The 12,758-nt window shown below is 34.4% G+C and overlaps 1 protein-coding gene across 48 annotated transcripts in view; it reads left to right on the top strand.

The window, feature by feature from the left end:
• The window catches only part of RIMS1 (regulating synaptic membrane exocytosis 1), a 486,916-nt gene that overhangs the window by 290,555 nt on the left and 183,603 nt on the right, over positions 1-12,758 (top strand). For 7 of the 48 annotated variants that reach the window (XM_027057461.2, XM_027057456.2, XM_027057460.2 and 4 more), the window contains exon 2: positions 10,622-10,709. The exons of the other annotated variants lie outside the window; for them this stretch is intronic. In XM_027057461.2, coding sequence (XP_026913262.1) covers positions 10,679-10,709 — 31 coding nt within the window. In that variant the 5' untranslated portion in view covers positions 10,622-10,678. The remainder of the gene's footprint in view (positions 1-10,621; positions 10,710-12,758) is intronic. 48 annotated transcript variants of the gene reach the window in all.

Genomic DNA, 12,758 nt, shown 5'->3' with positions numbered 1-12,758 from the left:
ACTTTCAAGTCAGACAAAGTCAAGTCCAAATTCCAACTTTCCTCCTTAAAAACCATGTGACCTTGGGCAAGTTAATTAGCTTTTCTGAGCTTCATCAGCAATAAAGGGTAAGTAATATTGATTTTGCCATATACCTACGAGAATTCCATGTAGTAAGTAAAATTAACACAGCACAATATTTGGCACGTAACAATCATTCAAATAATATTTATTTCCCTTTCTCTTTTCTCAGCAACAATTTGGCCAGTCTTTAACTTAAGCCAGTTGCAAGTTTGAGATAAAGAAAAACCAAAGATTCTAAATAGAGGCTAAAGTCATGTTCTCTTCAGGGGAAGAAAACATTCTCATTTGCTGATTTGTGTGAGACTGATATTTGGCAGTTGATATGGTGATAGTGAGATGATCCATGGTTCAGTGTTAACTTTTTTTTATCAATTATTTTTTACAAGTATATATATTTTCATTTAACACAGTGAGTTTAGTTTAAATAAATGAAAGATGGTTCTTAATTCTTCTATTATCGTTTGATCATTAAATTTTTAAAACAAACTAGAAGCAGTCTGCCTCTAGTTTTCAGTTCTGTAATACATGATATGGGGATGATAAAGTGAGTGTAGTGACCTAACAGAGGATAATGATTCTGTCTCAGTGAGAAATATCTGTAAGTTGTGACAAAGACTATGAGTTGTGAATCTACAGGGATCAAAAACCTACATCTTTTAAAGCGTTGAATATAATACGAGCCCCCGTCCCCCCCCCCCGCCGACAAAGCCTATTTGGAGTTGTCTTTTGCCCCCTGGAGTTGAGCCACTATTAGCTCTAGGCTGGATATACAGGAACACTTTTGTCTGTGTTCTCAATAATCACTCCTGTACTGGTTTATGCCTCCTGGTGCCAGTTGTTGTCATTGGACTGAGTAAGATCTCAGGGAAACTGCAGGGGAAATGATCTGTTACACAGAGCGTGGCAGAACCATTGCCAGTGATTGATAATGGGACCAGATCATTTCAGGTGAGTTTTCTGTGGCCCACAAGCCAGCAAGGCTTGACTTTGTTATCTTAGTCCATGAATATCTCAGTGCAATGTCACTGGGGGGATAATAGGAGGAGCTCTTCAAGCATATGCCCGAGTCTTTTCTCCTGTGCTAGTTTTAAGGGACCACAGCATTTTGTTTCATTTCGTGTCTCTGCCTACAGGAAGGTAACATCTTCTGTGCATTGTTTCAGGAAATGGTTAATTATGGACCTACCAGAGCTTTGGTGTTTGCTACAGTGGAAACCTCTTTCGTATAGCAGAGAACACTATAGATTAATGCGGTAATCAATGAGAATCTGTACACTGCAGAGATCTGTTTTGATGACAGCAGCACTTATGGCCTTGTTTAGTGTCACCGTTGTATAATGTTGGACACTGCAGGCTTTTTTTGGTTTTGATTTAGAATGCAAGGACCATAGGGAATTTTATTTAAAATGTCTTTTGCATTTTTTGTGGATTTTTTATTGTGTTGTGGATTTGCTGCTTTTGCTAGCTAGAATTTAGTGATTTGATGCCAGTAGCATTTATTTAACCACTCCTATGCTGCTGTTATGTTTGCTGGGTTTCTGCAGTTTCTACTACTTCATACGTTGCACTCAGGAACAGGTAAACTAAGCTATATTAATCTTATACATAAATGTAAAATTAATGGAATATATTGTTTAATTATCCCAAGAGTAAGATATTAAAATGCTTCATGTAGATTTTATAAATATAGAATAAGGAATAGTTTACTTTTAACACGGCAGTTACACAAATGTGTCATCATTTTAGAATACAATGGTGATCATCGAGTTGCATTATATGAAGTTATTTTCATGTTTCATGTTTTAAATGACTATCTGAAGTGTACATTAAATTACCTAAATTTAATATTTAACTTTCAACTTGATATATATATAACTTTCAACTTTATATGTATATAATATACAGTTCATTCAGAAAGTATATATTTTCCATTTCTGATTGCCTAAAGGCAGTTGTTTTTCCTGTTTACTTAATTTCACTAAAATTAGAAAGCTTCAGAACTTAATCTTCTTAAAAATAGAAAGATACCAGTTTCTGTATAGATTGTTATTTTGAAGTGTTTAGACAAAGGCTGCCAAGGCCTGGTTTCTCTTCGTCGACAGTCCTGAATTTTAGAGCACAGCATGGAATTGCCAGTGTTTCTGTGACATTAAGCTGTGGACTAAAAGGAGAACTGTCCAGATAAAGGGAAAGAAAGCCCAGAGAGAAAGAAGGAAAGGAAAATACAGTCTTTTGGGTCAGAGATTTGGATGTGTGACCTTGGGGCGACAGAGTTAACTAACCCCTCCTGGCCCTTGTTTCCATTCTGCCAGTTTGAAAAAAGACTACTGTTATTGGTGGGAGAAAAACAATGTTTTTCAGGTCCTCAGGATCGTCTGATGATGATTTCTGTGTATAAAAAGACATTGTTACTAAATTTTTAAAAGTATACATTTTTCTTAATACAGGGAGGGAATAGAGCTTTTTTTTTTCTTTTCAGTGTTTTAGCAGCTGAGGCTTTTCGGAAGGGAGATTATGACCCTTTTAAATTAAACTGGTAAATCTGTTGGCTTCATTGTTACTATTTTGCCAAATTGGCATTGGGCAGGTTTGAAGTGTCCTGAGGGCACTTGCTGTTAGACTGTAGTCCTTTGGTGGGGGTGGTGGTGGAGAGAGGAAAGAGGCATCTCGAGTTATGCAGCAGCAGGATAAGGTCCTGGATGCAGAGGCACTGGGGCTCTCTGAAAGCCTGCCAGGGACAAGAGCTCTCCTGGCTACTCCTCTGCTCCCTCTCAGGTACAGCAAGTACTGCTGAGAGCAGCTAAGGAAAGCGCCTGCATGCTCTTCCCAGCAGATGACTTTCAGGAGGTCCACTTTGTGCTGAGGACAAGCTTAAAATCCAAGAGATCAGAGGCAAATGGAAAAGAAGCAACCAGGCACCTTCTGCTTGCAAAAGTATGAATCATATTGCTGTCTATCAAATTCTAGTTAACATTCGTGACAAATTAAACCTGTTCTTTCTAGAGGATAGAGGATTTTATCGTAAACTGAGGCATGTACTTGCAGAGTGGCTGTTGTTGCTACTTGATAAAGATCATGAATTTCATGTTCATGGTCATACTTACTGTGTCTTCTTAATGACAGACATCCACTAATTTGAGAGGAAGACTGAAGCAGTGATGGTTCATGCTCCCATACATTTGCATCTGAGAGATGAGAGGAAAATAATGTGATTGATTTCTCTATCTAGCTCTGGGGAACCAGTTTATTTGCGCTTATAGTTTCTACAAATATATGTATGAGGGCAATAACTTCATTAGTGAAGTGATTATCATACAGAAGGTTGCCCACTCAGTTCTCTTCAAACTTTGTGATACTCTTCGTTATTAACCCATGGTTAAAAAGCTCTTCAGGAGAAGGAGATACTTTCATTTGGAAGCATTGTCTGTGAATGGCCCTTAGGAATATTATGTTAGAAAAGTGATGGAAGTCATTTGGAAAACAAAGACAAAATTAATCTCTGTGAAGAGCAAGTATATATTCCGAGTAATTCTGGAGTGTTGTGGAGAAAAAAAATTTCTTTACCATTCATAATTCTTCTAGCTTATCCAATAATTAAAGTGACATGAGACAGATTAACAGGAGAAAAAATAAAACAAAAAATAAAGTTTAATTACATGTGCCTGAGACCCAATAATGAGACTGCGACCTAGAGAAATGTCCAAAGCAGGCAATTTTTATACCTTTTAGACAATTTTTTCCCTAGATGAAATGCTTTTTATTTTTAGATCAATCAAAAACATATTATAAAAACCCTTTAATATACAAACTTCAATCACAACAGCAACCATGTAGCAATGAGGGGATGGGACATGGTGGGAGCATGTCAGGGGGAGGGTTGGTTTCTGGGGTCCCTACTCCTTCCTGTGCCTGCAGTCACTCTGTGACCTGTGGCCTCTGAGAGCATGTCTTAACAGAGGGCAAATCAAAGCAGCCCCAGAGACAGAGAGGCCTTGATGGTGACACTGAGACAGACTGAGCACAGCAGGCCCCTTCAAGATGCCATCTTCCCACTGAGGTGGCCTCCAGGGAAAGCCAGATCCAATTAGGAGGTAACAAGGTGACTGGGAGGAGAGTCAAAAATAAATGAAATAAATATTTCTTCTTCTCAATTTTCTAAGGCCATGAAGATTAGAAAGTGGCATGTTCAATTATAAAAATATAGAAACCAGTGAAGAATTACTAATTATCTATAGTAATATTAATAATCAAAAAGATTATTACTCTATTCAGCTTCACACCAATAAATGGGAGGCTAGTGAAATGGGTTTAGATTTTGGATAGCCAGCTTCAAGTAGGCCATCTTTTGTCTTTAAGAAGGTAATTGTCATATAATGAGTTGGTCAATTCATTGCAGAAACACAACCAAAAAATTTAAATGCCTAGTTTCTGTAAACCTTCCTAGTTTCAAGGAAGGTTTTATGTGAGCTGTGGGTTTTAAAGACCAGGAGGATAAATTTCTTATTCTGACAAACTGTAAGTATTGAACAAATTGCAAAGCTGACTTCAGTAATGCGGGGATATTGGTTGTAACAGTTGTGGGCTCTAACAAACATATTTTCAATAGTATAATATCTGTCAGATATTTTAGACTTATTAATAGCTTTTGAACTTCTATGTGGTAACAAGAAACTGTTAGCCTTGCAATGTTTGTTTGTTTGTTTGTTTGTTTTACCATCTTTAAAGAATGCTTAGCCCTTGAAGCTTATTCTTAACTTCTAAGCAAGTCCAAATTGGAACGATTGTTTTATCCACTTTGAAGTTTCACTTTAATTCCGAGATTATGTTTTCTAATAGTTTATTTAGATTACACAAAGTTTTTTTTCTATATTTTCTTTTTTAGTCAATGTCTTCAAAGTTGTTTAAGACACTCATCAGGAAAGAGATATTAGCACATCTGTATATAGTATTTCCTTTGTCTATTGATATGAAAGTCTTTTCAAATATATGATTCATTAACGTCCTGAAAGCTCATAAAAGTGCTTTCTGAGATGAATTTCTTTGCTCTCTGCATGTAATCATAAACTTCATTTTCTTTGAGTATGGTTTCTTGATTTCCTAAGTGTCTAGCTTAAATAGGGTTCTTAATGAAAGCATACTGCTGAGGCTGAGGACCTGCAAGAGAAGATAATTCTGCGAACTAAAGGTAAAGCACCAAGGCAATATAGAAGTGTCCCCAGTCTGAGTCACCCCTTCATCCAGACATTTTAACCATTTGTTAGTAATTTGGAGAGCGATCATGGGCCCATCAGAGAAATAAAGGAAGCAGTGGACTCTCACAGAAATATACTTACTGCACAGAAAATTTTATTTATATTTTAAAGAGTATACGGATCCCCTAAACTAATTGTGGATCATATAAAAGGGTTCACATAACTCAGGTTATAAAGTTTGCCTTAAAGATCATTAAAAAAAATGCTTTCTACCACATCCTGTGGTAGAAAAAGTTTTGCCCTACATGAAGGTAAGCCATTTTGCTTCAGTGGTTAGTAAATAAACCCAAAACTCACTTCAAAATGTTCTTGCTTAAGAACACTTCGTTATCATTTGAAATTTTCATGTTATTCCACATTATACTGAAAAATCCACCCAATCCTGACTTTCCAAAAGGTATATAAATGATTAGATACACTGATATGAGTAAAGAGACTAGAAATGACAGACAATTCAGATACAACATAGAGTGCTTTCATATTCAGATGAATAGGGGACTGTACTTTATAGGGACGCACATTATTTCATCTGTACCTGAAGGGCTTAGCTAGGGTTGGTTCTGTTCAGAATAGCTTAACCGAGACTAGATTTTTTTCTGACATTAGGCTTCCTTGACAAATATGTTGTGATTCCCTGACTTCAGAGACTAGTCTTGCTCTAGATCAAGCATTTAGTTATTGAGATTTCTATGTAAGGCTTCTTTTAGTCTATGAAATTTTATTGTAATCAGAGCTATTCATTGAAGACAAGAAGGTAATGGAAAAAATGAGCACAGAATAAGAGCCTCCAAAATATTTAATCTGAGAGACTTTTAGAGTGTTGGTAAGAAACCTATGGTTTATACTGAAGAGAAGGATATCTGTCTGTGGAGTTTTAGCTTGAAGCTGTCCCTTTTGAGTTTGCTGTACAGAGTCTTGGACATACCATCTTTACTCTCCACATTTGCCTAGGATGGTTTATAAAGCTAAATTGAAATGTGTACAGTTTTCATGCCTGTGAACTAAGTGCACATCTAGATGTTTGACCTAAAATATGATGCATGATAATTACACCGAACAAAGATTATAGTAGGCCCAAAGATCTGGAGTGTGTGTGTGCATGTGTGTAATTTTTTGTCATCAAAACTATTAGTGTATCACTTTGGAAAACAAATGGAACTATAAAAATTCTTAGTAATACATGAAATTATAAAGTCTAGCAAGACGTTGTCTTTTCATTGTTTTTATCCTTTTCAACAGTAAAAAATGCAAATAGCCAGGCTGGTGTAATATAGTTTCTCATTTGAAAAATGAATTTTTAGTCATTAGAATACAGTTGCAACAGTTTTCTAAATCTATTGAAATATCTATAAACATCAATAAAATATATTTCAAACATCAATAATAAGAATTTTATACCTAAAACTAAACGCTACTTACAGTCTTACCATATAGAAAGTGAGGTTGAGTTTAGGGGATGCCAATTGACTGGCTCTTTCCTTTTTCAAATGGAGATGAGTGTTTAATTTGAGTTAAAGTATATATAAAATAAATATGCCTTTATATTGTGGGAAAGATTAGGATAAACTATAATTTGTTTTCTTAATATTGGAGATATTATAATCACACTAATAATTTGATATTTCTCATGGTTTTCATCCTTTTCTTCGGTTCATTTTTCCTGTGATCAGTAAGACAGTCTAAAATTTGGGTTGATATATATGGAAATCAGATGCAGTATAATGATCTTGAGTTGGTAAAATCATTGGAATTATTTGATCAATATTAAATGTACTCATATTTATTAGGAGAAAATATTTAAAGATATTTACTATCTTTTTAAAAAATGTTAATTTTTGAGATAGAGTGCAAGCAGGGAGAGGCAGAGAGAGGAAGAGAGAGAATCCCAAGCACAGAGCCCTATGCAGGCTCAAACTTATGAACTGTGAGATCATGACCTGAGCCAAACTCAAGAGCTGGACACTTAACCAACTGAGTCATCCAGGCACCCCAACAATATTTACTATCTTTGTAAATGATATCACTATGTCTTACTTAGGAAAGATTTGTTACAGATTTATAAAATTTGTATCAGAAAATACATGTGAAAAATCATTATTCTTAATTAACAGTGTTGAAGTAACAATTTGATCTTTTTCATAAAAGAGTTCAAAGAATAATGTAAATTTTCAGATTTAATGTCACTGAAAATTTTAAATATCAGTGCAAATAGTGGTATTCAATTTCAATTTTTTTCACCAAATAGTTATAAATTCACAGTTTAATTCAGTTACACTATCATCCCCTAGACAAGTTTTGTTGGCTTTGCTCTTACTTAAAAAAGCATTAATTTTGATTAAGAATATTTAGAAGACATTTAAACCACTCTGTGTGTAGGAATTTTTACAAAGAACAATTAACTCTGTATTTCCCATTTTTTGTACTTCATTCACAAAATGTCAAGAAATAGAACATTCAAAGGGAGAAAATAAGAATTAATATTTATTATGTATTGAAACCTTACTTTAATACACCATAACACTAAAGCAGTATTTGATAAATAGTTAATACATGTCTGTTTTTGTTGCTTTTATGAGTAATGATTTAATTTTGGAATGGTGAAAACTCATTCTCAATAGCTGAGTTTTCCTATATGCAAAACGTTTGCCAACCAGCTTGTTGTTATTGATGTTACTTGTTTACATTATTTTAATTAAAATCTTTTTGATCAGTATTGTATATTAATCTATCATTTTTTGTTTTAAATAAACCAGGAAAACTGAAAAGGATATTTCATCCTGTTTTCTTTAAAGTTTATATGCCATAAAGTAATTTTTTTTGGTCCGTTAACATAATGGATATTGTTATTAGGTTGCCCCTTAGTATAGCTATGTTCATCGTGCTACTCAGGTATCACAGCATTGAGGGCATGTATACCCTTCACCAATTTGTTTGATTTTTTTTCCCTTGTCCCTTTTTTTGATTACCCTGCCCCTTTCCTTGTGAATTCTTACTACTGTCAGTGTGCTTTTCCTTGTGGACAATATGCATCTTCAGTGGTCCTGTGGAGTTGAATAACAGAGAAACTCTTAAGATTGTGACTGTAAAATTAGTGGGTTTTTGGAGGAATAAAGTCTAGGAACTCAGATTTGTGATGTTATTTACTTATTGATTTATTTGCTAGATGAGAAGCCTTTTTTTTTTCACTTGCTTTCCATTCTTTGCAAGATTTCCAAATTGGTAATTTGCTGAGATAATGTCCTATTTTCTGAATTCTGCTGTTCAAGCTGTGGATAAACTAACACCTGTACATCAGTTGTATTTTAGTTACATTGTTTCTCATTGAAGCAAAGGTATTTTGAGATTATTGGGTGGAAAATTCTGTATTTAATGAAAACAGTTATAATAAATATATTAAAATATGTTTTGTGCATATTCATTTAATTTTATTTCAATTCCTGCTTTAAAGTCTACCCTAATACCAAAAGTGACTTAAGGTACCTACCAAAATGTAAAAATAGAGCCACATGAAATAAGTTAAAAATGTGTAGAAAAGATTGGTGAGGAAAAATAAGGGTAGAATATTCGGCTGCAGATTTAACCATAAACATTCTAACATACATGCTTCGAGAAAAGTGACATCAGTTACAAAACTTCAGCTTCCATTACATAAAAATAAACCAGTTAAGTGCACACTAATTTTTCCTGATAGTGACACCAGAGAGAAGTTTCTTTTGTGTAGTTTCACAGAAAAGATAATCATCATCAGAGCATGATCCTTGTGAGTGACATCATCACCATGATCTCTATAGTCGTATGTTCAGGGACAATGTATGGAAGGAATTGTGGAGGCAGTGAGGGGAAAGGGACTGTATAGAAATGTAGTGTATTCCAGGTGCATGGTTGTGTGATGTTCTGGAGTAATTCAGAGTTAGATTGTAGAATATCTAAGTTGATTTACTGCATATCCCTCACAAAGACCTCTGTAGATACTATTGCTTTAAGCTAAAAGATTTCAAAAACACTGGAGAAACATTGTATTCCTAAATATATTCCCTCTGAAGTGCACTTGGGAGTAGTTCAGTGCAGCTGGGTAATTGTGGAAATTGTGGATTGAAACAGCCAGGCGCATGGGACATGGGATTGCCTTGCATTCCTGAATAGAAGGCCACCCCGTTCTTCTCAGGAGAGCATCTGTGACCCAGCCAAGAAACTATGTTGGGCCCTTTAAGTCTTTTTAAAGTAACAACTTCTGTTATGAAAATGTTATCTAAAATGAAGCTATTTTGGAAACAAAATTTTAGACTCGTTTATCCAACCCTTTAATATTTAGAAACTCTGGAAGAGAAGTCCTTTCTTGAGTCAGTAGGTTAATCTTTGACCAATTTTAACTTAGTTTGCTTTATAAAAATAAGTGTAGACGTGATCTAAATCCATTGTGAATATTGCTCCTTCCTTTTGTGCTTTTTCTTTCCTGATTTATCTTCCATCATACGGAATTGGAGTATGGTTGAAAGCTTTATATAGCTTGACCACTTTTGTACTGTGGCAGAGATTTAGACAGTGACCTTGTGCTGCTTTCCTGTGGCTATAATTTGAAGGTTTATGAATATGGATACTTAACATTTTTCTCTAGAATACTGTTGAAGCATAAAATGTTCTCCAAATTTCTATGTCTAATGATTTCCCACTGCCAACAAAGGAATATCCAACTTAAAAAGAAAAGTCTTTTAATATATCTATAAATTGTTTGAGTAGCCAACATAAAAACAAGCAAATAAAAAAGAAAGAAAGGGAAAAACCCTAATTTTTACAGTAACTTTCTTTGATAGCGCTCTGGGTTTAAAACATGTTTATATTACCAAAAATGTTTGCTAAGAGTATATTTATTTTCTACTATTTTATAGCTTATTACATATTTTTAAATGATACGCAATATCAGTCCCCCATAAGTGCTTCCATTTTGTTCTGTATACCCTTAGAATTCACCTTTATCATCATTTGGCTATTATTATTGTTATTTATATCACTAAAATCATGATAATGTGTCTCCATATTTTTTTATTTCCATGTCTTTGGGATGTAGGGGCAGATAGAAGTTGACATTCCAGAATTATTATTGCAAACTAATATTGTTTTATTAGTGTTGCCTGGGTGTGAGGTCTGGATAAAAACTAACATTTTCCTTTTTCAAATATATTTACATCTAGAGTGCTTTCTTGTAATGTCTCTGCTGTGAACTTGCCCAGCACTACAATTTCTTAAACCTGTGGTTAACATCCAGTCCCCAAACAATGAAAACATATAAACCCCGATTTTTTCCACAGGGTTTCCTGGCTGGTTATTCCGAGGCTTTGCACGTGACAACCTGTTCTCCCACGTGAATGGAATACTCAGTGTCAATGTGGAAGCCTGGTCAGTTGGAAAGTTGCAGTAAAATATTTCCCTCTTGTGTGCAGCACTTCCAAAATTATTATTTATGAAGAATCATTGTGTTGGAAGAAAGAAAATAGTTTCCCTAAGATTGTTAATTTTGTGCTTTGCTATCCAGGGTACTTTACTATTATATACTTAGGTTCTACGAAAGATATTTCTCAGTCGTTAGGCTTCAAACCATATTTACACATGAAATTTATTCCTCTCTAAACTATTATATGTAGGCATCTTTTTGCCTTAACCTCAATCAATGACCTTAGACTTTTCTTTAGATACATTGTTACTGTCATTTAATACAGATAATAAATACAGTCTATCTGCATTTCCTGAAGACCATAAACATTATTCTAAGGCACAAAGGTGTGTGTGTGTGAGTATGTGTGTGTGGTTTTATCTTGTTTTTCAAAACTCTCAGGAATTTTAATTTATTGACTTCTGAGTCCTGCAACATCAGGTCAGTGCAGAGATAAAGAATAAGGATGTCATTGAGCATCATGGTGTTTTGGAAGTGTTTCCAAACCCTGAAGCTTCGTGTAGTGTCAAAAATCTAAGTGTATATACTTTCAAAACTAGGAAAAATTAAGCTCATGAGCAGTGTTAACTATCTCAAATAGCTTTTTATTTCTCAATATCCTTTAGCCTACTTAAAGTAATACAAAATTTTCTGTGCTTTTCCAAAACCCCATCATCCAGGGTGACCCTAATGCATATTTAAACTTAGTTATTTTCTAGATGATTTGGCTAAGAAGAATATAAACTGAAAAAAGAATCTTAGGAAGTTAGGATGCTTGTACTAAATAATTTTTAAAGTATAAAGTAAGCTGGTTTTAAGAAGACATTTTCAAGGGTATCTTGAGTCATCAAGAAAAATGTAAAAAGGAATATAATAGCCTACTTGTTTCATGATACAGAACAATTCAGTCACAAATATTTTGCTGATACATGTATATTTTATTCTCCCACATAAAAATATGATCAAAGAAGAAATGATGAAATATTTATTTTTACATTAAGGATACATTGTACATTCTGATCACATTAATTACTTCACAGTCCAAATATTTTTAGTTAGAGATTAATCTGTATACTTAATATATAGATCACCTAACTGTACTATAAAAACAACCATTTTCTTAATACCTTAGGCTTCCCTTGGCTTTATGGAAATTAAACAGGAAGTTTTATGTTACTTTTTCTGTATATGATGGCTCTTTTCCTCATCCTTTAGCAATTGGGATTAAAGAAATATTCACACATTCTGAACACTTGAGCATCCATTTGCACCAGGCCGATTAATCATTTCTGTAAACAAAATGACTTTAACGTTTTTCTAAGCCTATTTCAAAGTACATTTTGCAAATATTACTGATTTTATATATATATTTTATTTATGATAGCTAATTAATTATAAATGTGAAATCTAACACCATGATTTCATATTCCTAATTTCAGTTGTGTAGTTACATAATAAAATCATTTCTAAAGTCCTTTGTAATTAGCAGAGTTAACATATCTCATTTAATCCCCATGAAACTTTTGCAAGAAAGTGGCATTGTCTCCATTTTATAGAGAAGGACAAGGTCTATAGAGATGAAGGGATATTATCAGGAATGTGGCAGAGTAAGGAATAGAGTCATCGGTCTGTAACATCGAGTACATGCTCTTTTTGCACAATAGCTGGTTTTTATGTTTTATAAGAAACAACGTAAATTATTAGTTTCAGATAAGATATAATGCTGTTAATAGAGGAATGAAAATAGAGTGAGGTTCACTGATTGTTTTCTTTTTTTTTAATTTTTTTTTTTAACGTTTATTTATTTTTGAGACCGAAAGAGACAGAGCATGAACGGGGGAGGGGCAGAGAGAGGAGACACAGAATCGGAAGCAGGCTCCAGGCTCTGAGTCATCAGCCCAGAGCCCGACGCGGGTCTCAAACTCACGGACCGCGAGATCGTGACCTGAGCTGAAGTCAGACACTTAATCGACTGAGCCACCCAGGCGCCCCTCTGATTAAGTTTTCAATAAGTA

This window comes from Acinonyx jubatus, chromosome B2 (assembly GCF_027475565.1).
Source record: "Acinonyx jubatus isolate Ajub_Pintada_27869175 chromosome B2, VMU_Ajub_asm_v1.0, whole genome shotgun sequence".
NCBI classification, from domain to species: Eukaryota; Metazoa; Chordata; class Mammalia; order Carnivora; family Felidae; genus Acinonyx; species Acinonyx jubatus.
This window is presented reverse-complemented; position numbering and strand designations above follow the sequence as displayed.